General features: G+C 47.2%; 1 protein-coding gene across 1 annotated transcript; it reads left to right on the forward strand.

Annotated features, from left to right (window-relative positions):
* The first annotated feature begins 246 nt into the window (after positions 1-246).
* On the forward strand, positions 247-27,538 carry SLC25A25 (solute carrier family 25 member 25). The gene is given in 13 exon segments (XM_053962289.1): positions 247-387; positions 390-617; positions 620-915; positions 20,319-20,445; positions 20,534-20,621; positions 21,066-21,101; positions 21,401-21,512; positions 22,238-22,396; positions 23,154-23,306; positions 23,411-23,518; positions 23,765-23,932; positions 24,415-24,565; positions 24,992-27,538. Coding segments are annotated over 13 exon segments (1,872 nt in total). The 5' UTR covers positions 247-326; the 3' UTR covers positions 25,177-27,538.
* The last annotated feature ends 351 nt before the right edge of the window (positions 27,539-27,889 follow it).

Here is a 27,889-nt window from a genome sequence, read left to right on the forward strand (position 1 = left end):
CCCTCTTCCTGCCACGCCTGATTGGCTGGCCCGCCTGCCCGTCACATGAGTTGCCCGCCTCCCGCCTGCATTACCGCATTCTTATTGGTCAACAGCCCTGTCCATCAGGCAGACAAGAGGCGGCCCCGCCCCGCCACTGGTCTCAGGGCACTGGGCCTGCGTGGGGGCCGGTGAGGGGTTGGGCCCGCCCGTGGATTTCCTCGCTCCAATCCCATTGGGTGCTTCTCCTGTCCATCATCCCAGAGCGCGCACTGCTTTCCAACCTACCGGATGCGCGTGACGTCCGTCAAGCTCAAACTGCGTCCCGGCTCCCGCTCTGATTGGAGATGTTCTCCTTCTCACCGCCTTCCCACGGGGTGCAGCCAATTGCGGCTCGGCCCGCGCGCCTGCCCCGCTGCCCGTGCAGCGCTCCGAAACACCGCCGCGCTTCCTTCCCATTGGTGCGGGCGGGGGCGTCCTCTGTGACGTCACGACCCGCCACTCCGGGTGGGCGCCGCGGGGCGTGTCCCAGGGCGCGTCGCCCGCTGTGATTGGCCGGCGCGGGGCGTCACGTGGCGACGACGGCGCGTGGCGCGAAGGCGGAAGCGGCGCCATTTGCCGGTGCCGCGGCCGTGAGGGGTGGTCGGTGCCGGCGCGGCCATGCCGGGGGCGCGGCGCTCTCTTGCCTCCCCGGTGGTGAGCGGCGTTCTCTGCCCATGCGGGTCCCCGCACGGATCTGCCGTGGAGAGCGGCGGCGGCGGCGGGGGGAACGCGGGGTCCTGCGGGCGGTCGCTCTGCGAGGCCTCCGAGCAGGACCGGCGTCTCCGCGCCTTGTTCCAGAAGCTCGACGTGAATCGCGACGGCGCGCTCTGCATCCACGACCTGGCCGTGGGGCTGGGCCGCCTCGGGCTGCACCGCACCGAGCTGGATCTGCGGGTGAGCGGCGGCGGGCGGTGGGATGTGGCCCGGCGGGGCGGAGCGCTCCGGCGGTCCGGGGCTGAGGGAGGGTTTGGCCGCTCCCCTCGTCCCGTATCCGCTCCGGAGCCCTCTCCGTGCTCGTCTCGGGAGCAGGACGTGGACTCTGTGTCTCGCCGGGGCAGCGGTGGCACCATGGCAGCACCTGCGGCCCTTCGGCGTCCTGGTCCCCGAGCGAGAGCGGGGCTGTGGTGCCACAAGGCTGCTCCGCTCTCTCCCCAAGGGTCCTTGCCTCAAAGCTACGCTGCTGGTTCCACGCTAGACCCGGAGGAATTAGCTTGCTCGTTACCTGTAGGCATGTACGGTGTTAACTGTCCGTAGTTAATAAGATTAAAACCTTAGTGTTTGGGCAGGAAAAGCCATAAAGGAAATCGTGTTTCTGCAGGACTCAGGACAGGGCAACTTGCACGCTGACTTACACTAGTGGAAGGTCCTTTGGAAGCGATTCCTGCAGTCAGGGTAATTGTGCAGGTTTCATTCCATCACTGTGTTCCTCATATGAGTCTGGCAGTGTATTGTTACTCATGTTTGCCCAGGATGGCTTATGCCAGACTTGTTTATTTTATGGGTTTGGAAATACCTTAGAACGTAGGGAGGCTGCTGTAGTGTACAGTTTGCATGTGGAGTGTATAAAACCTGCAGCTCTGGCTTTGTGTTTCGGGGAGCCTTTTGTACTCACACGGCTCTGTGTGATGCTGTACACGGACGGCTCCAAGGTTCAATGTGATGCTGCTCTATTCAACTGTGATTACTGTAATTTCCATGTCTATGTGGCTTGTCCTCAGTGCTGCACAGTTGTCCCCTGCCTGGTCGCTTGTATTTTATGTGCAGGGCCATAAAAAAGCTGAGTATCATGCGAAGATAGGAGATAAGCACATGGGTGCAGCCAGGGATGTGCCACCACAGAGTGCCTGAGTCCTACAGGAAGGAAGAAGAGTTTAAGAATAACTTCTGAGTCACCGAAAAGATATTTAATTCAAGTGACAGCTCCTATTCTCTCCCTGTTCTGGGAGTGGTGCCCCACTTTGAGTGCTTTAATTGCACAGTCCTTTCCAGAGTGTCTAGTTCCTTTTTAACTTTGACTCTCCAGCATCTTAACTTCTGACATTTCTTTTTGGTTGGCATCTTCCTAGCTGCTGTAAGATACAGGAATTCCTTGCCGGTGTGATCTTGTGAGTAGTTTAGTTATGCTGTTTCTAGAAAAAACATGAGTGCCATGGGGGTTTTCTGCTGGGTGCATTTGGGTATGTCGATCTGATTGTACCACAAGTCACCTGTGCATGCCCTGTGACACTGACCTGCTGCCACCTCCGGGGCACAACCCTTGACCTCTGGCAGGAGTCCCCCGTGCCCCAGAATGTTCTGTGCTTACGCCTGCATGCCTGCCTCCGTTTGCATTCCCTTCTCTTTGCATGCAATGCAATCCAGCCTAACATTCTCTGGCCCGGGAGGAAGCACCTTAAAACAAACTGCATTTTTACTTCCCAGCAGAGAGTTTCTTTGCTTGGCGCGCTGCGGGAGCGGCACAGAGGAACCGTTCTGCGGGGACTGGAGCTCGCTGCCGGAGGGAAGCGCTGGCTGGATGCTGCTTAACACTCCTGTCTTTCTGCTGAAGCCCTTGTCTGTCAGTATTGTTCCTCAGCCCTTTCCTTCCTCTGACTCCTCTTCCACATCAATAGTGTGAGGGGGGTGAAATGCTGGCACAGGGTGCCCAGAGAAGATGTGGCTGCCCCATCCCTGGAAGTGTTCAAGGCCAGGCTGGAAGGGGCACTGAGCAACTTGATTTAGTGGCAGAGGGTTGGAACTGGGTGTTCTCAAAGATCCTTTCCCAACTCAAAACATTCTAGAATTTGCAAAGCATTAGTATGGTAGAGCATTCCCTTTAGCAGGGTAAAAACCATTGAGAGTGAGGATGCAGAGTTCAAAGCTCTCAAGTTCCAGTTAAAAATGTGGGAACAGCCCTCAGCTGGCTAGCAAGCTTCCGTGTCAAGCAATTTTTAGGGAAATCAAATAAACTTCCTGTTTCCAAGGCAGTTCTATTAATAAGTCAGTCCTTTTTCTGCTCCATCCTTAGCTAATTATGGCACCTCAATGCCTAACTAATGTGAGGTCACGCTCAAGGAAAGTGCTTAAGTGTCGAGATAGAAAACCTTTCTGATTTATTGAGCATGGTATTTGGAGACCAATTTAGGCATAAATCACATGGATTGCTTGTGATTAGTTAATTACTTGGTGCCTGTGGTGCACTTTATTTTTCCTTCCATGCAGCAGTACATTTAATATGGGAGTTGCCTTCTAATGTTTGGGAGCAGATGGAGAAAACATTGGGCTCTTAAAGTGAGGTTATCACCAATCTTAGCTGCGAGCTGCTAATCTCCCTGCGTCAGTAGGCCAAAAGTCCTTGTGGTAACAATAACTTTTGGGCTGAACTTGAAAAGAAAATGAGCAATATTTTGGCTCCTTCAATGCTTGAGAGTGCTTGCTGAGATAAAACCCTTTGTGGCATTCTTGGAAAATTGCTGCTTTCTCTTTTAGAGGTGGCCTTCTGTGGTGGGGGAGAGAAGAGCTTGCACTCAGATGTCCTTTGAGGTGGAATTTGCTTATGTAAACGATGCTTTCTTTCTTTTTCTTTTTTGTTTTAACCCATGCTGTTATCTTTAAACCAATTGACAAATAACAGTGTGCCAAACCAGTGAGCCTTGTAACGAAATGCTTGTTTGCACTGGTCAGCATGAAGCAATCCACATACTTGACTCTGTTTGGGCAGTAAAATGATAACCATGTGAAGAATTTTTTAAAAGCCTTTCTTGTTCTACTGTGTGAAGGGATAGTCTTTTACTGCTAAATTTCATCTACCTCTGGGATGGTCAATGTCCTGTTACTGTTGCTTTCTGACTTTATATAGACCTATGGAACTTGAAATATGCACTTAATGGAAATACGTTGAAACAGAACTGTTTCCTACTTTGTATCTGCAGATGTCCTATTGCTGAAAGAATGTGTGATGGTAATATTTGTGTGTTTGCTAATATAACTGTTTTCCTACTGATCCTGATTAACTGCAGGGCTGGAGTGCCATTCCAAAACTTCATCTCTGCTGCTGAAGTTCCAGACAGTCTGAACTGGTGGAATTAATCCCAGCTGCCTAGAGACAGACTGAAGTGGTGAACTTTGTCTGCAGCTGCCATAGTAGTGCTCAGCATCTTCTGCTGGACTAGTTCACTTTAAGAAACAGAGTAAACATAACCCTTGTCTCTTTTGAGTCCCAAGTGTCCTCTTTGTCTCTACCCTAACAGTGATGTCCTCCTTGGTCTTGTGATACTCTCCCCTCCTAAGTTCATATATTCAACTGTGGTATCAGCTCCCTTGGTATCAGCTTCCCCATGGAAAACTGTATCAGCTCCCAGGCTGCTGAAATCTGCTTTCATCACTTCTTACTTAGCCCCGTATCTCCTCTTTGATCTTCAGGTCCTGGCTGTCCAAACTTCCCCCCAAGGTCTGTTTTTTACTTTTCCCACGTACTGAAGAAGCAAAGCTGTGCTGCTGCAGCTGGACTCTGCAGTGTTCTGTTTGCGTCAGGCCTTTCTTCTGAACAACTTTGCATTTTAAGTGTGTCCCTGGACTCTTCCAGCTGTGTCCGTGCCATTCTGGGATAATAAATCAGTTAGCTCTTTGGCAAGTGACTCCATGGATGGATTGAGAAACTCTTTCTACTGTAGCAGTTGCAAACGTAAAAAAAATTTAATCTTGTTTTTGATCAATACTTTATCTTCTGTCATGACGTCATTTAATTCTTCCTCTCAGGCTGTTTCTGTAACTGTTTTGTTCTTCAGCACTTTTGGATACTCTGGTTTATACTATGCACAATGTACTGCAATTCTTAGCAGCTGTAAGGGGCAGAAGGAGCAGGACTTTTTCCAGTGTGATGCTTTCACCTGTTTTCCATTCACAGCCATCTGGAATTGGAGGACCTGAGTTTTTATTGTGTACAGTTTATGATAAAAAGAGCAAAATTCTAATACTGTCCTGTAATTTGGATTATCTCTCCAGCTCTCATTTAGATCTCACAATGCATCTCCAAACGTATATACATTTATGCATTATCACATTTTCATGGTTTATGTGTCCTGAATCCTGCTGGGACACTTACTGAGCTTTTAGCTGGGCTTTTTGTAATTCATTGTGAAGGGTTGAGCAACACAAGGTTGTATCAGACAAATACTGTTACAGTTTGATATTCCAGTTTTTAGCCTTCCTTCTGCTGCCAACAACTTCTCATCCACCCATCTCCTTACTAATCCCAAAGGATTACCTATTGGGAATACCCCAAACCAGTTTAATACAAGGTGAAACCATTTTCAATAACATGTTAATTAAATTCATACATTCATGAGTAATGTTTATTAAAATAATAAACAAAACAGATCATATCTGCTGAATCTGTAGGGAGTGGAGGCCTGTTCTTGCTCTTTGTAATTATGAAATGTGTGGTTTGATGCAGACCCTGTTCTCATGCACTTGAGCAAGAGCAGAACTGTAGGTCAGTGATTTAACTATAGATAAAACTTTCAAATCTGTGGTGAGTGGTTAGTTGGTATGAATTTGGGGTTTGTTGCCTTCTCTGATTTAGGCTGAAGACGCAAATGAGCTCTAATCAATCACACGAGTTCTTGACAGCTGCAGAAAAGACTTGGAGAAGACAGGCCTTGGGTTTGGCACAAGGAAACTTCTGGGCACAGTGTTGGTTATTAATAGCCTTGGCCAGCAGCCCCTACAGTGAGAGCTTTGGGACAGGGAACGTCAGGGAGATGGGCTGGCACTGCAGCCACCCTGAGATGTGACTCTGCCAGGTCTTGCAGGGATAACAGGAGGAGAGTGGTGCTGGGGAGAAGGGAATCTCAGACTGTCCTGGTGAAAGTCTTTACCCAGACCTGTCTCGGGTTAGCCCTGCCTTAGTGTGATTAATGCATGGAATGGGCAGCGTGTGTCCACTCGATGTTCCGAGGGGAGGTTGGGAGACAGGTTTTAGATGCAAATATGCACAGGAGAAACTTGCTCCTGCATGTTTTCCCTACGTATAAACAAACAATTGCAGATTAGACAAGTGTTGCTTTATGCACATATAGGACCAGGTATATAACTCTTGAGGGATGTTTGTTCTTCAGGGATTGTTTTTTGTCCTATCTTGCAGAAAACTGGAGAAGCCTGATGGTTCTGTGGTTTATTTAGCAGAGACCTTTGTCCTATTTGCACAGTGCTAATGACCAAGGGCTGCCGGTTGACCTTTGAGAGATGTAGGTGCAACTTTGACCGGAGCATATAAATTTTAAATGCCAGCATTGTGTAAGTAGAAGGGCATCCTGAATATCACTGATGTGGCCTCACAGTATTGCTTCCTGCAGGATGGGGTCTTTTCTGAACTTTGTAGGGAAGTGAATGTCTGTAGGAACCCCTCAGCCTGAGTGGAACAAAACAGCACAACTCATCCAAAGCAGCTGATTGTGTTTGTGTAGAATATGCAGCAGTGCTTTGGTCTTTCAGTGTGTTCGGTGGGGCATTTTTTAGTGACCAGTGCTCAATGCCTTGGTAAGTAGTGGACATATCCCCTTGTCCTTGCACAGATTATTAGAGTAGTTAATGCTGGAAAAGACCCAATATAGAGTCCAACCTTTGATGCAACACCACTGTATTAACTAAACTGTAGCACTAAGTTGTTTTGAGAGCACCTCCGGGGATGGTGACCTCCCTGGACAGCCTGTGCCTTACAATCCTGTGTCCTGATGTCCAGCCTGAACCTCCCCTGGTGTTGCTTGAGTCCATTTCCTCTTGTCCAGTTGCTGGTTGCTTTGGAGAAGAGGTCAACGTCAAAGGGAGGTGTCAGATTACTGAGATAACAGCAGGTAAAAAGCTCCAGACTTCAGCATACTTACTGTTTCTTTTTATTTTTAATCTAGCTGAATATTGAGCAGAACCCTCAAATGGTTGGTGAGCATTAATAAAAGACATCAAAGCCATAAAAAGGACTTGGTCTTTTGTCTGAGAGCCCTACAAAATGGTGATGCTGCAGCCCTGGGCTCTTGGTTGCATACAGTATAACATGATACAGTGTTGGGGAGGAGGAGAAGGGGGAGGGAGCTTTTTCCTACAGCCCTACTTGTAGCAAATGAGAAATGAGTCTTTGTTCTTGTTCATGTCCTATTGCTATATTTGTCCCTGTGAATGTGGGACATGAGCAGAGTTTAATGATGGCCCAGTCTTTGTCTTGGGTGGAGAAGCATAGCTGTGATAATTCATGGGAAGGCAGCTGAGATATCTGAGTTTTTCCAACTCCCAAGTCATGAGCTGCAGGGAAGCTGCTTCTGGCAGCTAAAGTGGTTTGCAGTAGAGAATTCCGCTCTAAGAGAAATATTTGAAATTTTTAGATCATGAGTTGCCTGGAAAGGCAGAGCTGCTTGGTATGTGAACCTACATCGTCTAGCCTGAGGAGAACTGTGTGGGGGCAGGCCTGGGCCTGGGCTGCTGCAGGGCCATCCTTTCTCACTACCTGTTTTCTTGCTTAACTGTCTGGTGCAAGAAGTTGATTTTCTAGTTTCTGAGTATTAAGGATGCTCTGTCTCTTAGTTAATCCCTGCTCTTCATATAATATGATATGACCTTGGTGGAGCTCTCAGTCCTGGGCAATGGCTCTGTGTTCCCTCTGCCTGGCCAGCTCTCTCTCTATTTTTGTATCTGGCACTGGCTGTGAATGCCTGAATGGATCAGCTTGGGTAGCTAATTCCTTCTGCCAGGGTTTCTGCAACGAGAAGACCTGAGTTTCTTTGTAGTGTTCCCTGAGCTATGCTGTGTCACCTTAATGTATGAATGTACTTGAATGTACAGTTTAATTATTTAAGCAGCAGTGGCCAAGATGTTGAGATTTTATGTCACGGTGTGAGAAGCACTGTGCAGGGTTAACTTCAACTTTGTAACAAGTGTGAAGTAGTGACATACTTAATGTTTTCCTCTTTCAGAAGTTAAATTTGAAAAGATAAGAGGTAATTGGCAGAGTCATGGTGGCCCATCCCAGCTGGGGGCTGGGTGCTGTTTCTGGGTGGTACACACATTTAAGCAGCAGGGCTCCTTGGGGTGCTTCCAGGAGGCTCCCAAAGGAGATGAGTCACTGCTCATTCCTGCAGGGTCACTTAAGGAACCAGAGATGCCAGCAGCTCTTCCTGTGCTGGAGGAGGAGAGGGGTCACTGCACCCAGCACAGCTCCCTTCCCTCTGCCCCCCTTTCTTTTTGCCCTCCCTTACATTTTTACATGTTAGCAACTTGTCGGTGATGAGGCTCACAAGTTCACAGGAAAACCCTGTGCATTTACTCAAAAGTATTCTAGAAACCATCTTAAAGCAAAAGTTCATTTCTGCCAGGTATACCAGCTTGGAAAAGGCAAGTGTCTGCCTGAAAACTGGAGTTTTAGACTCAGCAGGTATGATGATGTGGCTGAAAAGGGTACAAGGTACCTTAGTTTATGGCTTACACAGAACCTCCCTCTGCCAGCTTGCAGTACTGAGGAAAATACTTTAATTGAGCAAAACATGTCAGTCTCTTGCTTTTTTCTCTCTCTTTTGTCTCCATTTGGATAGATTACAGCTCTTTATTGTCAGCTTCTGCTCAGGCTATCTAATGACTACCCATTTTGGAGTGCAGGGCTCTGAGGCCAGCTGCCACAGGCGCCTTCTGTCCCCAGTGACTGGTGTGCTGGCCAAGAGCCAGCATTCAGATCAGCCCTCCTGCTTTTTCTGCCTTAAGTCCCAGGTCTGGATCATGTAAACAGCTGGAATTGCAGGAATAGCTGTCTCCTAATGAAGCTGAGGTTGGGAAAGCTGTTTCACTGTGGCCTAGATGTTCATTCATGATTTTTAGAAAAAGTGAATTCTTGTTCCTTGTGTTCCTTTGTGTCACCTTTCATGCTGGACTCACAGTATTTATTACATCTTTTTTGTGTGAATGATCTGCTTCATGGTGGTGTTGGTAGAGTAATACTTCCCTACAAATTCCCTGTAGGAGTGCAGTTGTCTTGCTTCTAGCTATAATCATCTTGCTGTTACTAGGTTTATTATTCTGACCTAATAAAATTCCCCTTGTGGTAAAATAAATGCTTTTTTTTTTTTTTTTTTCTTAAATATGATTGGAAATTTCTGTCTGTTCTCAAGGAGTTGTGTGAATTAGTGTGGTGGCAGAATTCCTCTGAGGTTTCCTTTAGCGAGGACAGAGGCCAAAGAAGCATTGCTAAGTTTCTGCTTTAATTACACCCCAGGCATGTAATTTCTTGCATTTTCTTATGAAATCTCTGCATGAACAAAGGAAGATGGGGGTCCCTGATGTGCACACACCACTGATATTAATACTAATGCAGGGGAACAATTGTAACAGTGTCAGGTAACATCAGCTGTGTTAAATGGGGCCTTGTGAATATTAAGTGACCACAGAGGACAAATCTCAAGTTCTGCTTTGGGTGCTTTGCCTTCTGTGTGGTGACTTGTAGCTGTGTGAGTGGCAGGGCAGCCTGCCTGTTGCAGCAGGCAGCTCAGATGCCCTTTCCACACTTTTTTGGACCCCATCCATGAATAGCCTCAACTGGTTACCTCAGCAGAAAGCTCTGCAGTTTTTGGCTGGGTTAATGAGGTTGTCAGAAGAGCATGGGAGAAAGGTAAGTGCAGGGCTTAAGTGGATGTGTGAGATGACTTGTAGTGGCAGTAAGCTTCAGATTAGTTCACAGCTGCTTGTGAAACCACAGCCTTAGGCTAATAGAAGCTGATTTGGAAGAACTGTGCCCAGTTCAGAAAATCTGCTTTGTTCCTCTGGCTTGAGAGCATTGAAAACTTCCAAATGTCATCTTAAAGTATCTGATTCACTATGTGTTAGAAAGTAGTTTAACTTTTGTGCTTGTAGCTAGGATGACTGACAGCAGCTCAGGGTAATAGAGGCATGACAAGAATTCCTCAGTCTTTTCTGCCTGTGCCTGAGCTGCTGACTGCATCCCAACTAGAACCAGACTGTGCCATTCCTCAGAGAGGGACTGGGCTTTCCCACACCCTCACCCCAGTGTTACTGCCCCATAATTTAAAAAAAATTTTAATGTGTGGTTACTTGTTGGTATGTGTCAAATTTTAAGATAAAAAACTTTGTTGCATACTGTACATAGACCTTGTGATTAAAAAGCATTTTTTTCTTCTTAAGTAATTCTGGTGTATTTGCAGAAGAATTTTTTTAATGTGGTGTCTTCTATGTACTTGTCTCTCACTTTTTCCATTACTTAGGCTCATTATAGGAATTCAATGACAGCAAGTTCCCAAAAGTGATGTTCGTCTCAAAATTTATGTGCAACTTGGCTGCTTAAGGCTCTCAGACCTTTTAGATTTTGGATCCTATTTTCACATCTAATATCTGTATACCAGAAGTGTCCTGCAGTCTGTCACTCTCAAAAGTTAAAAGCTGAAAACTGAGGTCCTTTGCTTGCTGTGGCTCTTGCTATGCTGTGTTGGGTAGAGAGCCCCAGGTGATGGAAGCTGTAGGTTTGTACTCATTTTTTCTGCCTGTTAAAACCCCCAAACTTATGGAATAGTCACAGTACTTTGGAAATGAGGCGTACAGTGCCTTCTGTGGACACAAAGAATCTGGGAATGTGAAGTAAAATGGAAAATGCTGGGTTCCTCCAGGGTGGGTTCTGGTGGGAGGCCGATACAGCTCACTGAATGAACAACTGCTGCTGTGACAGCAGAGGAAAGCGTGGCGTTTCTTGTAGAAATCCAAGCGATATCATGTGTCCTGCGCTTATATTTATTAACACCCTACCTTTGACTAGGTGGTTCAGGGCTCCTCCGGCAGAGCTCAGCCAGCCGACCAACCAGCGATGGTTTAAGCACAGCTCTCGCACTGATGAATGGCTGTAAACGCTGTGCTGGGAGCCAAAGGCGGCAGCACAATGCAGCACCAAAGAGCTATTGTAGGCACGGATGAGACCGTAATAGACTGGGGAGAGAGAGTGCACTTAGAGGTTAATGCGGCCGTGGCTGGGCAAAGCCGGCTTCTCTCTGCAGAACCATCTGCTGCCCTAACAAAGAGCTGCAGCCGGGGCTGCCGAGCAACACGCATCCCCCGGGCGCTGCCCATCGCTTCGGGGCACAGCCTTCCAGCTCGGGCTCTGCCCGGCTCCCCGGGGCCCGGCGAGCGCGTTCCTCCGCGGGCGGCCCCCCGCGCCCGGGGCGCGCTCCCGGCCGGCTGCGCGCGCTGCCGTGCTCCGGAGCAGCGCAGTGTTGGGAGCGAGGATTGGCTGGGCACTGCTGCAGTGGGGACGCAGCCCGGGTGCTCAGCATCGCTGCTCAGCCTCGCTTGCTCGCCTGGGATGAGCCGGGACGCGCAGCTCAGTTGGCAGCTCTGAGAAGCTCCTCTCGGAGAGGTTCATCTTTAGCTTTTCCTCCAAAGCGCGGCGTCTCGGCTTCTCTGTCCAAGCAGTCTCCAAAGCGCAGCGTCTCGGCTTCTCCGTGCCAGGGGGCTTGTGCTTTGTCTGTTGCCATCAGATTTCTGAGGCTCTGGTACAATGAGCTGCTTGTCAGGCCAGGCACGACTGCAGTAGCAGCAATTTCAAAAGGCAGGAAGCGTCCGCAGGAGCGGTCTGTAAAGAATCTGAGCCGGTGGAGTCGCTGGGTTGAACCTCCCGCTGGCTGCCGTGCCGATTCCCGTCTTGGGGGTGCTTGGTAGTGCAGTCACATCATCCTTGGCAGCGGGCAGCTCCTGAGCGCTCAGGGTTTCCCTGCCTGGGATGCTTGCTGGAGCAGCAATGCTGCAGACCCTGTGGCATTTTCTGTCTAGCTTCTTTCCCAGGGCCATATGCCAAGGTCCTGCAGATGAAAAAGAGGATGAGGCCAGAAACACCACCCCACTTCCAGGCCCCGGGGAGAAAGGGCCAAAGGTGTTGGGGAAGACACAGGACAGAGGGACTGATCCCACTGAAAGGAGACCAACTATCCTACTGGTGGTTGGACCCGCAGAGCATTTTCCAAAGGTAATGGGATATCCAGGGGCCTGAGGAGGGGTTGGTGCACATGACAGTGGAGTGTGTGGTCTGCTGGGAGAAGGGGTATTGCAGGTGGAGTGTGTGAGTAGCTGTGTGTGTGAATTTGGGGAGGGGGGAGAGGAACAGGAAAAGGGAGCAGAGTCTAACGCGTGTGCTTGGTAGAAAGGAAGGGGGCGGGGGGCAGGGGAGTGACTGAAGAGAGGAGGTGATCTAACCTTCCAAACATGATGTTCAAAGTGTGGGAGAAAAATGCTGTTTAAGGGCAAGGGGGAGTATGGGGGCCTCCAGGGTTCCTGGGCAACTTGTAAAAAGCATGACTGAGAGGACAGGGAATGATAACGCAGGTTAGTGGCGAGTCCCACCCCTGCACCCCAGACCGGCAAAGAATCAAATGTATCCTAAAATGTTCTGGAGTCAGTCTCTGGTAATTTGGCAAGCCTTTGGTAAAACTTGCATATTTTGAGCAAATTAGTAACTGGCTGTATTATTTGAATGGCAGAGCCCGGAAGGGAGTAAAGACTGTCCCTGGGGAACGGGTGGCATAAGGGAGAGACTAAAATCTCTGTGAGGATTTTAGGAAGGAGGGAAGTTCCCAGGGGGTGGGAGAGTGGGGAGGTGATGGGGGCGCACAGTTGGCAGAGAATAAATGGTGAGGCTTTGTCTGGGGGGAGGCGAACAAAAGCTGCTTAGTTTAGTGCCGGAGCTCCCCGCACAGTGCTGGCCGACTGCAGTTGTGGCTTATTTAATGGAGGGAAGCACTGTCTGTTTCCCCTGAGGATGGTGCAGTCAGCTGTGACTACGTGTGGTTTAAAATCAAGGGTGTGAGCTGGGATTAGGGGGGGGAAGGAGTTGGGCATAAGGCCTGTGAAGGATGGGAGGTGGGGATGATACTGAAGGGTTGCAGCAAGGATAGGGGTGTGTGACTTTCAGGATCCAGTTTATTTGACAGGGAATTGGGCATGGTTGTTGCTGTGGGCTTTCTCTTTAAAATGAGGGATGAACAGGTTTAAATTGTAGAGAGGATTAATATCTGTTCTGCTGCTGTTTTGAATGGAAACAAGCAGGACGGCATTTCACGTTCTGGGGAGCAGAAGCCACTCCCTGCTTGAATCAGGCTGAAAAATCTGCAGGGACTTTTGCCTTCATCTCTGTCCTTAGCAGTTAGCACTGTGCATCCCCTTCCAAAAAAGGAGCATGCGCGTTTTAAGGAGGACTTTGGTGCACAGAGGTTGAAGAAGGACAGAGGCTCAGAACTGAAGGAAGTGGTGATGAAAACGTTGGAATTATAGGGCTGAAAATCTCTGGTGTCTTCCAGAGAACAATGGTCTCTCAGTCAGCGAGAGTCCATCTGTTCACACCTGGAAATAAAGCTTTCTCTGAAAGCTGATACCAATCTCCTCTTTCCTGTGTGACCCTGGGAAGTTCTGCTGCATAGGAACCGTAGGATTGGCTAATGGAGAAATACCTAGAGGATAAGGATGTGGTAAAAAAAAAAGAGTTATTGCATCTTAGGAAGTAACTGCTCATCTGCCAGGAGGTTGTGACTGTGTAATTTTAGCGTGCCCTGATTGTAAAGTAAAATGCAGTGTAAAGCTCTTCTGTTGAGGATTATGCAGATATGTTTCACCTTGCAGTTCGGGCTGGCTTATGCTTCATCCAGCCCATGGCTCAGCTGATACACACTAGCTTGTTAAGATGCAATGACTTGTTTGTGCCTGATCAGATATCAGTGTTCCAATTACCTGTCTGAAGGAGAAGTGTTGGGAAAAGTCTCGTACAGCCTTAGGGATAGATAATAAACCACTGTGAGGAAACAGTGTTATTTGGTGTTAATAGAAAATGTGGGGGCTTTTGTTCTCTGCCACTGGCTGGCTGTAACCTTGGGAGCAGTCTCTTGATTGGTAGGCCACTTCATTTTGTAAAAACACCTGTTACTACTTCTTTTCTAAAACCACACAAAATATCACACCCTGGTATGGGGGTTTCTGTAAGGAATTGATGTGTATCCATAAACTTGACTGGAGGGGCTTCCTGGCCTTGGTTCTTTGAGTAAAGACTTGTCATTGCTATGTTCCTCCTCAGATGTTTGCCTGTTCAAAGCTGTTCCAACATGAGGCTGTTTTTGCAAATATGGGGAGAAAATACTGATTGCAAATGTGTTATGTTGGCCCTGGATCTGTGTACACAGGAAACAAGCATGATCTACCCCTGATGTCACCATCTGGACTTGTAACTTTGGATCCGTGTGTTACGGGGAACAGGTCACCTTCCCTGGTTACCTTTATGTCAAATACCACATAGTGCTCTCTGCTGTGCCTGGTCTCTTATCCCTCCCCTGGCAAAGCCTTGGCTGGGTGCAGCTCTTTACTCTGCTGGGGTCTCTTAAATCATTAACTCCCCTCCTTCATACACTGTACACTCTCTGTGCTTTGTGAGGACTTTCTGTACTGTCCAATTAATTATAAGCTAGTTTCCAGAAATTAAAAAAGACCAAGTCAGCAGAACCCAGTGAAACCTTCTAGCAATAAGGTTGGAGCCCAGAAAACTGTTTTGCCTCTGAAGGAGGATGTTACGTGACTGTGACGCTTGCTGGTACTTGATATTTTTAGAGCCTTTTTTTTTTAGCAAAGTAAATTCAAAATTAAACAGCATACTTTCCTGCTCCTTGTATGGCTGCATCTTTCCATCCCTTGGGAGGTACATTCTGGAGGTGATGTAGTAAACCAGTGATGAAGCAGATGCCTAGAAGTGTACAAATGACTTGGAAAGGTTAGCAGGGATGGCAGGGTATGGAAACTGGTAACTCATGCAGCATTTAAAAGAACCAAATCCTATAAATAAAATGAAAATGAGTTTGCTAAAGCGAGAAAGAGCTGATTTTGCCTTCCGTCATGGCTCACTTTTCTTGTCATCAAGGAAACTGCAGAGGGTATTAGCCAGGCTGGCTCCACATGCCCCAGAAATGTGTCATTTCAGTGTTGGAATTGGTGGATGGAAATACCAGGGAGGAGTGACTTCATTTGAGCTCTGTGCCCTGTCCTTGGTTTGATCAGGAATAGACAGTGCTAATGAGGGATGTACTGTCTGTAGCTGGTGCCTGTGGCCCTGGGCTGGGTGTGCTGCTGCCCGCAGGGGCTGGGGCAGTGGGACTGGCTCCGTGTGTGCTGAGATGTGGCCAGTGACCCCACACCAGTGTCCCAGCAGCACTGATCCCTGCAGCTTTGGAGAGCTGCCTGGCTCTTGAGTACTTCCAGCTTTACTAGGATTTTTAAAGCTGAAATACAAAAACTTCTTAATACTTGTTTAAGTTCTCTTTGTCATTATAACCTGAATTGCTGGTATAAACTTCATTTGTAATCTGTCTGTCTTTCTTAGCTCACTGTTCTGTAATTAATACCCTGCTTAAAATCAGCTTTAACTTCATTAGCTTTCTCCTTTCCTCTGACGTAGGTAGTAGGGCTTTTTTTCCTAAAATGTGCCGATTTTTGCCTTTTGTCTCTAGCTGCCAAGTCCAAACAGAGTTTCTTAGGAAAATCTGCATCATGTTGGCATAGCAACTGAGCTGCCAAGCAGCTATAATAGTGATGCTTGGCAACTCGTGGGAAGGACTATGGAGGATCTTAAGGCTTTGTGAAGCAAATCTGAGTTAGATTTGTTCACTTACTACCTGTTGTTGGGGGCACCCCTCTGCTCCCCTTGGTGGGGGCGTTTGGTGTTGGCCAGTGGGTACCATTAGGGTGCTGCTTGCATTGAGACTGGACTTGGTAGGAAGGCTGGGGTGTGCTGTGGGCATGCATGCAGTGAGCTGCTGCAGCTGATCTGTAAGAGGATCTGGAGTCCCTGAGAAGATCCTGTTTTCATGCAGAGAGACGTCAGCAGGGAGTAGGTTAAGCCTAGTTAGGTAACCTGGCCATGGTGCCATGGTAGGTGAGGTGTGCCAGGAAGGGCAGGGGACACCATTGTAGGTCACGAATCCCAAGGGTACTGAGTTGCTGTGGGTTGTGATCCACTGAGCTTTAAAAAAAAAAAATCCTTGAAATTAAGCCACAGATTAAATATTCCCAGTTTGTGTGACTGACATGCAGTTCCATGAACAGCTCATTACGGACCTTGGCTTTGCTTTAGAGAACAAAATAGCACAGTAGAGATGAACAGGTACCCTGTGCATGAGGGCCTGAGGAGGGGAGTGCTGGTTGGACTTTGCTCTGTCAGGCAGGCTGTTCAAACACAACAAACACTAGGAAATGTTGCTGTGTCCGCAGCAGTGGGGAAGGCTGTTATCCTGGCTGGCTCGAGCCAGTTCAGCAAACACACTTTGTTACTTCTGGTGCAGATAGGATTTCAGTGTTTGGGTTATTGGCTACAGCTTTTTGCATCTTCCCTGTGTGATAGCTTCTCTGATTAACACCAAGACTATAACTTTATTTAAAATTCATGTTAGCAGTCAGTGATTCTGTCCTGAACAGCATTGTTGCCTGCTGCACATTGGTACTCTCTGGAGAGCTAGGTGTTACTCTGTGCCTCAAACTCCACCAAATGCTCAGAAAGCTGTAATTATACCTGCATTAAATGGTGCTTGTGCCACACTCCCTCCAGCCTGGCTTGCTCCTAATGAGAGCTCAGGAACTCGCTTACAAAGCAGTTAAACTGTCAAGGGTAGAAACTGGAAAATGTTGTTCTGCCCGGGACACTTCTTGTAGTACACAACTGACTGCAATGTTTAATTGGAGTCAGAAGAGGATGAAAAATATTAAGCTGGTGTAACTGCTGTGTGGATGCTTAGCTAGGAGGCTTAGAAGCAGCTGGGACTATTTTGAAGCCTGCCCTTGATTTGGGTGATTTTCTCTATTTGGCTCAATGACAAACCTCCACAGGCTTTATTGCTGCTGTGTTGGTAACTGGAGTGCTACAGAGGGGAGAGATCTTTGTGTGCAGGGGTTGTCTGCTCTTAGCTGGCACAAGTGGTTTTGGGAGAACTTGCAACCAAAGCCAGCCAACTCTGGCATAACAAAATAATCTTGTAAAAGTGGAAAACTCTTGCTTAAGCTGGCTATCCTAAACATGTATTAAAACAGTAAGTGGCTGGCATCCTGTTCTTACTGCACTTTAAAAAAATAAATTTTGGGACGATGGTGATAGTCCTCCTGTGATGCATGATGGGAGAGGTTGTGATCAAGACTGGTCCCCACTGCTACCTGTATAAATCCCCCCAGAGGTGAGAACAGGATCAGAAAAGGACTGATCGGATGTAAGGCACAGCAAGCGAGTGTCCTGGCCCCTTGCCAAAGCGTCGTGGGTTAAGAGAGACAGCCGGGAAGAGTTAACTGGCAGCGAGCGTGATGTAAGGTGCCTGGGTTTAATGGGAGCCAGGTGTTGAGCAATGGGAGGCAGCTCACGTGTCTCCTTCGTACCAGCTGGGTGGGACGGAGCAGCCCCGGCTTCCCTTTTAAGTAGAAGGGCCGGGCTTGTGCAGCCAATCCCGTCGGAGCCAGGCTCGCTCATAGGCGTGTGTCATGAGACTTGTTGGCATTTCCTTTCCACTAGATACTGAAATTAGCTCAGGGGAATCACTCAGTTTTACTTCCCTTCCTTGCCGGTCGGAGTGAGCAGGGCAGCTGAGTCTTGGGCTCAGAAAGATGCTCTGCCTCTGTCTGTACGTGCCGGTGTTTGGGGAGAGGCAGGCGGAGTTTGAGTACTTTGAGTCGAAGGGGCTGCCGGCCGAACTCAAATCCATCTTCCGACTCAGCCTCCTCATTCCTTCCCAGGAATTCTCCACCTACCGCCAGTGGAAGCAGGTATGGCCGTGAGAGAGGAGTGGAAGGGAGGGAGGGAGCGATGAAAGTGGTGTCTAATACATTTAGTGGTTCTCTTGAGAGGGGGAGAAGTTCTTGATGGCTCTGTTGTAATAACTGAGTGAAGCATGGAAATGCTTCTCGTGCCCCTTGGCAGGGATTGCCGAACCGGCATGGAATGAACTTTTTCTTTTTGATTTGTTTTGAATTGGGTGAGGTCTCAGTGCCTATTAGACTGTTTAAACCAGTTGATGTGAGTTAAATAGAAAAAAACCGGGTTTTCCAAACTATGGAGTCTTCTGTTTCTATGGGTCTGTTCAGATACAGCATTTCACATCCTCTTCCTCCTTCTTACATCCTTCCCACATGCCTCCTTCTGACAGCAGGGCTGTAATGTAGAGTCAGCTGAAGCTGGTGAAGGTGAGCAGGTTTGTGCTGTGAGCAGGAGAGCAGCTCAGTGTGAGTGAATCAGCCAGGGGTGGGTGGGCTGAGCTGGAGAAGGTTATGCAAGAACCTTTTGCTTTGCTGTGGAAGGGACATGCACTAAATCCATGGAGTTTTCCGTTCTGATGTGTCACAGCTCTGGCTTTCAGCTTGCTGCTACTTTTTTTTTTTTTCATGATCAGGCTGTCAAGAGCCCAGAGAGCTGATTATTGATCAGCCAAGTAGGGGAGGCTTTTTATGCCTCTGCAGAGACATGGACAGCAGGCTGGAAGGTGTGTGGGTTCCCACAGTGTGCTGCAGGGGCTGTGACTGAAAGTGTCACAGCCTTCAGGACGGTTACAAGAACTTCTGCAGCCAAAATAGCTGTTAATGGCCAGATTTCACGTTTGCTGTTGAAAGTGAAGATGTGCAGGCAGATACTTGTTCACACCTCCAGAGAAGATGCTGGGAACTTGGCTTTCTCACCCCTCACATGTGTGCTGTGGGTTACTGTCAGGCAGGCAGCGTTTTTGTGCTGTGACTGTGGGGGAGGAAGGTGAACAGGGCAAAGCTTTTATGGCCTGCGGTCTCTGATCACTCGGGCTGCATTTGCAGAGTCACATCTCTCTTACAGTGCCTCCGAATTATTAATGCCTGTCAACTGGTTGGGGGCTGCCAGGGAGAGGGAAGCCCTGATTCAGCTGTTCAAGCCCATGTGCTGACAGGAGAGGGGTGTTGGTCTATATTTAGCCCACAAGTTGAATGTGAGGTCGTATCTGAACTTCACAACGGTCATATGATAAAATGGCAGGTTAGGAATACTGGGCATACCTTGGAGGTCAGGGCAGCTGGGACAGCACTTTCTTATTTAAGGTTCATTAAGTGATTAGGAATAATCCTCATAGCATTAGGGCTAAAGAGACCTTGGTGGGTGAGAGAGAGCATTTCAATAGCAAATTATTTAGTACTGAAGTAATTTAAAATGACATTGAAACAAAGACATGGCTTATGAGGGGGACTGGTGGTCATAGACTGAGGACATATCACAGTGAGTTTAGGCTTGCCTAATACTTTGAAGGCTAAATATTGAGCAAGATACTGGTGAACAGAGGGTTAACCCAGTGTTTCATCTCAGCTCAGAGTTTCTTTAACAACCCATCTGCTGTTAACATAAATGTTACAAGAATTAAAACAAAACTTTGGGTGATGCACTAGACTGAATCACACCTCATTGAGTGTTGATCACTGATGTTGGAAAAGGCTTAAAGGCTGTCAAAGGCAAGTGACTGAATCAAAGGGGGATAGGAACTCCCTGAGCCACATTCTTGCAGTCTGGAGATCACCTCACCTGTCAACATGCAGCCATGTGCCCTTAGAGAGGACAGTCCATGGGCTATTGCCTCAGTGAGTTGCAGTTGCAGTGAGTTAATTAGTCATTTACCTTGTCCTAGATGTCTGGCACATTTTAATCTTGATTTTAGCTTTGTCCTACTAAGAACCTATTCTTGCTCTATACACATCTCATGGAAACTTCTGTAATTAAAGCACGTAGCTTCAGGGTGCCTAAACCAGTTCACAAAGGTTTTTATCTTTGGCTGTGTTCACTAGAGCTGGACAGGATTTTGCTGGCTGGAGTTAGTTACTGCCAGAGGGAGCTTGCTTCTCTAAGGATTGTAGTAGGCATGAAATTCCTTCTCCTGTTCAGTTTTTTTTATAACCTCAAGTTTTGTGACTCACTTTTTATGCAGATCTGTTGACTCATACTTAGTTCTAGAACCTCCACAAGGACTTTGTAAGGTGTTAATCAAGGTACAGTCCTAAGATTATCAGGGATATTATCCTAGTGTCATGTGTCTAAAAACATGAGGCATTCCATCTGTGTAAGGGACTTTGGGAAACAGTTGGAATCAGGTGACTTTTCTACGCTACTGTGTCACTCAACTCTCTTAGAAGAATTACAGTTATGTCAGCTACTTTTTGGAAAAAAAGTCAAAGTTGTGTGGGAAATGTTTTTTAAATATGGTAGAAGGAGAGATAGATCTGTCTGGCTGAACAGAGGAACTGACAGTTTTTGGTTGTTTTCTGAACAGAAAATTGTGAAGGCTGGAGACAAAGACCTGGACGGACAGCTGGATTTTGAGGAATTTGTTCACTATCTCCAAGACCATGAAAAGAAGCTGAGACTGGTTTTCAAGAGTTTGGATAAAAAGAATGATGGTAAACACCTTTCTCATGCTCAGGGGTGGGCTGGTGCACGTGTTAGCCTGTAATACGTGTCCTTGAGCTCACTGGCTTATCTTTGCAGGCCGCATCGACGCCCAGGAGATTGTCCAGTCTCTCCGGGACCTGGGAGTCAAGATCTCTGAACAGCAGGCTGAGAAAATACTGAAGAGGTGAAGATTCCACTGGTTTTTCTGTTTTATGTTGAGGGAGCTAGAAAGAAATATAGGGACATGAAACCCATCTCTTTTTCCCCCTGTATGCACTTTCCAGAGACTTTCATTCCTCCCTTTTTTCCTATTACTTTCCATTTTGATTTTTCCCTGTGAATTGACATACAATTATAAAATCATAATGCTTTATTGAGACTTACTGTCAGAGTCTCTCCCTAACCTGTTGAGGGGAAGTGCTTGCACCTAAGCTGATTTGCATCCCTGTCTGACTGTCCTGCTGCCCTGAGCTTGCTGCTGTGGAGTGGGACTGTGCAGTTGCTCTTTGGAAATGCTGAGTGCTTTATGCATGTGGCACTAACATGTTAACAACCACTTATTTGTGCTGTTTTTTTCCTCTTTTTTTTCCTCTGCTACCTTCCCTCTGTCTGTTTGCCTGTGTGTCAGAATAAGGACGGGACACTTCTGGGGTCCTGTCACCTAGTAAGTATTATTTTCCCTTCAGTGTCAGTTATGTCCCTGAATTTGGTAGGAGGGGTTGCAAATACTGTTGTGGGCTGTTTAGAAGGGAGAGAGAGGGGAGGAGAGAGAGAGCCCACTTCTACCTCAGCATTGTTTGGTGAACAGAAGGTTTCCTAGCTTTGTCTTGTGTCTCTTTAGAAGTCTTTAGTAGCTGCTTTGCAAAGCTCTTTTTGGTGTAGGCCGGGATAATCAAAGGGAAGGGGAGGAGGAATTTGTCACCCAGTGGGAGTCTGTACTCACCTGATGATCAATCTTTTTAGCATGGATAAAAATGGGACAATGACAATTGATTGGAATGAGTGGAGAGACTATCACCTGCTGCACCCCGTGGAGAACATTCCTGAAATCATCCTATACTGGAAGCACTCCACGGTAAGAAATAGTTCCTGTACAACAGGTCTCAGTCTTTGCCCAGCTTCTTGGTCCAAGTCCTGGCCCCCAGGAGCTGCTATCAGCAGTCCCTATCTTTCTCTTCATGGTTCACAGCTTCCCTGTAGGCCTTGAAGCTCAATTGCTTCCTGTCCTCTGCTGTAATCTTGCCACATATCACTGTCACAGCTGCTGGCACAGGTGATGGCGACTGCAGTACTGCAGGGAGCTGAGGGTGTTCTCCGGTGTGCACCTCCAGGAGCTCCTGCCAGTGGCCAGCCCCAGCTGGTTCAGGACCTGTTAAAACTAGAATCTGATTCCACAGGCAGCCATCCTTCCTGGAGTTATCTGTATGTGAACAGTATGTAATGAGATTTAAGAGGCTGTGAGCGTGGAAGGTTCTGGAGAGGTCCAGCTTTTTTGCCATGCAGCTGCCTGCAGTGGGTCAGTTTGTTCCTAAATACCTGCAGTATTTTGATGTAGACAAATGTTCAGCAGTTGCCAGGATCTTGGAGAGAAATTTTGAAATCAGAACTCGGTTTCCCCTGTGACATGTTCTAGCAGTGGCAGCTCCTGTGGCCAGGCACAGCAGTTAGTGGCTGTAGATAAGCTGCTGGCTTGGAACAAGCGTATCCTGTACTTCAGCACCTGGTGCTAATAAAGAGCAGTAAAACTGTAGCAAGATCACTGACTGATGAAGCATTTGTCAACACCTTCTCCTTTTGCAGATCTTCGATGTAGGAGAGAATTTGACTGTCCCTGATGAGTTCACAGTGGAAGAGAGGCAGACAGGGATGTGGTGGAGACATCTGGTTGCAGGTGGAGGTGCAGGTGCTGTGTCCAGAACTTGCACAGCTCCTTTGGACCGTTTGAAAGTGCTCATGCAGGTATGATGGAGCAGTTCCAGTTTATTTAAATACCTGAGCAGATTCCTTTAATATTTATGGTTACCTGGGAGATGATAATGTTCATTAGCACAGTACAGCATTCTGGCCAATGTTAATCTTGTTGTTCTTTTATTGCTATTTTAAAAAGCATTTTAAATTATTTGAGTGATCAAAGTCACAAAAGAAGTTATTATTCATTGACTAGAAAAAGTACAGAGATCTTTTTAGAGCTAGACATGCCAAAATTGTCAGTAGTAAGACAGTTTCATGGAAAACTTGGGTTTTGGTGAAACAGGTTAAAATCCTGTATTCCTTTGAGAGACCCTGATGCCATGAGAGTTGAAGTGAATGTGCTGGTCAGTTGGCAGAGCTTGTGTTCAGTATTATCAACATTAGAAAGAAGTTGGAAAACTTTGATTTTTAGCCTGCTTTGTCATTGCACCTGCTCTTGAACCAGCTGAGAAGTTGATGGGTAGTTGATCCTGTGCTAGGTATGGGAAAAAGCCTAGACAGTTGCCTATTTAACCTTTCCTCCCATTCCAGAGGGAGATATTGATTAGATTGATTAGTTAACGCTAGACTTGGCAAAAAAGAAAAGAAGCTTGCTTTCCCATTGTAGAAGTTATCTGGAAGGGATTAAAGCCTTGGCAAATCTCTGGGTAAATAAAAAAGCGCCCTTTTGTCCCTGGATTACAGAAAAACGTTGCACTGTCGTAATGGGGACTGGAACTAATCCAGGCTTGTCCCTCTCCCCCAGGTTCACGCCTCGCGCAGTAACAACATGTGCATCATCGGCGGCTTCACTCAGATGATCCGGGAAGGTGGCCCCAGGTCACTGTGGAGAGGGAATGGCATCAACGTGCTGAAGATTGCACCCGAGTCAGCCATCAAGTTCATGGCCTATGAGCAGGTGAGGGCACAGACAGCTGTGTCTGCAGAAGAACAAGCTGAAAAGAAAATGATGGCTGAGATAAGTCACGGAGCCTCAATGTCTGTCTGTTCTGGTTTCTGCAGATCAAGCGGTTCATTGGTACTGACCAGGAAATGCTGAGGATCCACGAGCGGCTCTTGGCTGGTTCTCTGGCTGGGGCCATTGCACAGAGCAGCATCTACCCCATGGAGGTGAGGCAGGAGGCTGAGTCCAGCCCAGTAGGGCCCATGGGCAGGGGCAGGGATGGGAGGATGAGGGTAGAACACCAGCACTGTGATATTTAATTAATGAACTCTCAGAGGTGGTGCCAAGCAGTACTGCTTGCAGGACACTTGCTGTGGTCTTGACAGTTGTGCTCCTAAGAATGATTTAGTCTGTACATTGTTCTCCTGCTGATTCTCTTGGAGGCCTTCATGTTATTTATTCTTCTCTTCTAGGTTCTGAAAACACGGATGGCTCTACGGAAGACAGGACAATATTCAGGCATGTTGGATTGTGCCAAAAACATCCTTGCAAAGGAAGGAATGGCTGCCTTTTACAAAGGCTACATCCCCAACATGTTGGGAATCATTCCATATGCTGGCATTGACCTGGCAGTCTATGAGGTAAGAAGCCTTTAACCTATTGTTATGTTAAGCCTAACTATTATTATATTATGTTTTATGTTATTGTTAACCTATTGTAGGGCTGTGCTGCTTGTGTGGCTTTATCACTGTCAGACCTATCAGTCACGTCAAGAGTTTAAGTAATTTATCAAAGCTTTCTTGAACAGTCTTATGGGGCACAAATGTTTTTTTTTTTTACCCAAAACTGGCTTAAAAGATAATTCAATATGATGATTCTAGATCATAAACCATAGTCAACATCATGCATGGTCGCTTTCTTTATGAGAAAACTGCAATAGAAAATTAAAGGAGGGATTTTCCCCAGGCACTATGGCAACAGCAGCTCAAAAATACTTGACAACACCCTGTGCTTTTGGCTAAACTTGCCTAGAACTTTCTGAGACTTTACTCTAGATATTTAATGAAATGTGATACTCCTTTGCTTGCCTCATCCCTGTTGACCTTGAGCTTGTTCCTTCCAGACACTAAAAAACACCTGGTTGCAACGCTACGCTGTCAACAGCGCTGACCCTGGGGTCTTTGTTCTGCTGGCCTGTGGCACCATCTCCAGCACCTGTGGACAGCTTGCCAGTTACCCTCTGGCCCTTGTGAGGACACGCATGCAGGCCCAAGGTGAGAACTTTTGGAACAGTGGGAACTCCTGCCTTTGTTTTTGAGCAAGGCTAACAGTTCTTTAGTGTAAGCATTGCAACAACAGCCTCAGCTGGCCCCCGCAGCTGAGCCACGGGCTGTTTGTGATGCTGCAAGGGGACAGTGGACTTTGTGCTGCCCTTTTAACCTCTGCAGCCAAGGACCTCCAGAACCAAGGTTCTGTTTTGCTCAGATCAGCAGTTCTGGGCTGAGGGCATCTGCAGAGCAGTTTGAGAAAATACTTGCAGTGTGGAGCACAGAATGGATAGCTGAGAAGTTAATGCAGTCCCCTACAAAGGACCTTTGCTCTGGGAGCATCTGAAAGCACATGGATCAATACTGCTCTTGGAAACAAAAGTGTTTTCACCACATAGGCTGCATTATTTATTGTGGCTTTTCCTGTTGCAGCTTCTGTGGAGGGTGCTCCTGAAGTGACCATGAGGGGACTGTTCAAACACATTCTGAAGACAGAGGGAGCGTTTGGGCTTTACCGGGGCCTGGCACCCAACTTCATGAAGGTGATCCCAGCTGTGAGCATCAGCTACGTGGTGTATGAAAACTTGAAGATGACTCTGGGCGTGGACTCGCGGTGACCAGGAGATGCTGAGGACTTGGAACTCTGAAATCTTGGGATGCAATCCCAAGACATATAAGCCATCTCTCATTCTGTGAATGTGTTGACACTAAGCTGACTAAGCAAAGCTGTGAAATCTCAGATTGTGAGTCAGTAAGGAAGGGGGAGGGGAGGATCTGGTGTCCTTTGCCATCTTGCTACTCAGAGCTCCACATAAACTATCAGAGGGTCCTTTTTGTTGGGCCTTTTGGGAGACCAGGAGCTGAACTCCTGGGAGATCTTAAGTTGGGAGTTGCTGAGGTCAGTTCCCAGCAGTATGACAGAGTAGCAAAGATCTGGGTTACAGGTCTGCTCTCAGCGTGTTGCCTGTATAGAGCTGTTTGCCTACAGATGAGCACCTTCTGACTTGCTGAAAGAGCTTCTTTTTTCCATTCAGAGAGCTGCTTTGTCCATTCAGTTGTTTAACTTCCTGCCCATTGTTTAAATTTGTACAAACCTTGTGTAGGAGCTGCTGCCACACCAGGCTTGTTATGTTTACAAATATTCCTTTGGGTGGGAAACATTCATGTTCTGCTTCCAAGAATTGACATGAAATGTAACTTTGATCTATACTGGTTTGGAGGGCTGGTGGGCAGTGGGTTTATCCAGCCAGGCTGAAGGTTACTTAAGCCAGCCTGATGAAGAATTAGGATTATTTATTTTTATAGGTTTAAGTGTGTCTCATAAACCCACTAACAAGATGCACTTACTAACAGAAGCAGCAGACTAGAGCCTGCATGCCTGTATCCTTTGCATGCCGGGATTGGCTTGTCTTATTCTCTGCAGGGGCTTGGAAAGGGGAAGGCAGGAGAGCCCTGGGCTGCCCGGCACTGTGATGCATGGCTTTAGTGAACAAAGACAAAACAACTCACAGCTCCTGTGCAGCTGTGCTCTCAGCACGACATGAGAGCCCTGCGCAGCGTTGCATGGACCTCTGAATTCCATCCTGCCTGGTGCCAAGGAGAGCTCGTGAACCTTTTCCAAACCCCGTGCCTATGCTGCTATCTTATCTCTTTAGACCTCTTGGTAGATCGGTGTTCAGGTTTCCATTGGTGTGATGGAGGCCCCAAGTCTGGAATGTCTGCTGTGGGAAGGGGTGTTAGGGAGAGGGGCTGTCACTGGGAGAGGTGAGATTTCAGTCCTGAAGACATGTTTGCTTGCCTTTCAAAGGGTGCTTTTCATAAGGCTAAGGGAAAGAGATGGCTTTAAAATTTCTCTGATAGCATTATGGGCTGCTTTAGTTAATAGGATCCAGCTTCTGAGGCCTGGGAGATCCTCACCTAACTTTTCATTTTGGGTAAAATGGACCACCGTTGCATTCCACTGTTTTACTGCTTAAAGCATATTTATTTTGTATTTATTTGAACAGAGTTATTTCAGACTATTTTTATAGGTTTGTTTAAATATTGTTACTGTGCTTGTATTTCTCCTGTTTTAAAAAGTTCTCTATTAGTTCTTTTACATCACACAGCTGAGTCGTGGGGAGGGATGCTAAAGTCACTCGTGTACCTTCCCTCTGGGGCTTGAACTGCCTTTCCCACGTCTGGGTTTGTTGCTGGAGGACCTCAGCCCAGAGAAATTCTGTAGCAAGAAGCCATAGGAGAGAAGGGAGCAGATGAGGAAGCAGAACCTTGGGGAGAGGGTGCACTGTGAGGCTTGCCTTAGCTTGGAATTGCCTCTGTGCACGGCAGAAAGGCTTTGGGTGGATGGCTGAAGTTGGGAAGTGGAAGGTCTGTGGATGTTGGATGTCACAACAGTTAATTAAGAGCGTTTGAGGGAGTTTTTAGGTAAGGGGGGAAGAGAGAAATCTCAGGGACTAAAGACAATACACATTTCCAGAGAGATGGAAGGAAACTTGCACTTGGACACGAGCTGCTACAGTTGTGCTTCAAGGCTGAATCAGCAGACCCTGCTGCTGAGCCAGTGCTCATCACATGCAAGAGGACACTGTGGAGATGTGTGTGAGAAATTGGAAAAGGATTTGCTAGCACTCAAACAGCTGCTTTTTTTCTGACAGATTTTGGTGGTTCATGAAGAGTCTCCCACGTGAGACTCTGCCTTCACTTTGAGTGCTGTCAGTAGTAGCCATGTGGAAATCTAACCAACAATGGATTAGTGATACGATTTTTTTTTCCCACCCCCCTCTTCCTGAGACCTGTCATAAATTCTGCAGTGGCTCCTTCCTACCAGTGTGGCCTAATGAGAATATGAATATCAGAATGCAAAAATCAATGCAAAATGACAACCATCTTTGTAGCTGTAACCACAAATTGTTATAATGCAAATCTAACTCGGATTCTTCATGTAGGGAACAGTCTGCTAATAAAGGTCTGATAAAGAGATACCATGTCTCCCTCTCTTTCTCTGTGATTTATCGGTGCTCTTTGAGGCCAGACTCTTGCAGGGCTAATTCTCACCAAGGACACTGACACTGGGAAGGATTCCCACTGTGAGGACCTGGGAGAACAGAATTCTTAAAAACAAAGCCAGCAAGATCAAGGCTGACGATAGTGGTGATGAGTCAGGGATGTTCAGACTCTGTTTACCTGTCTCTGAGTATTGCTGGACTTTGCTCACCTCTGCAGTATCCATAACACTCTGTTCAGAGATGTGAACTTCCCAGAAACAAACCTGAAAGCTCTGCAGTGCAATTATCCCCTTGAAAGAACCTGGCTTATACCATTTGCAAAATA

The sequence above is a fragment of the Vidua chalybeata genome, chromosome 21, assembly GCF_026979565.1.
Source record: "Vidua chalybeata isolate OUT-0048 chromosome 21, bVidCha1 merged haplotype, whole genome shotgun sequence".
Lineage (NCBI taxonomy): Eukaryota > Metazoa > Chordata > Aves > Passeriformes > Viduidae > Vidua > Vidua chalybeata.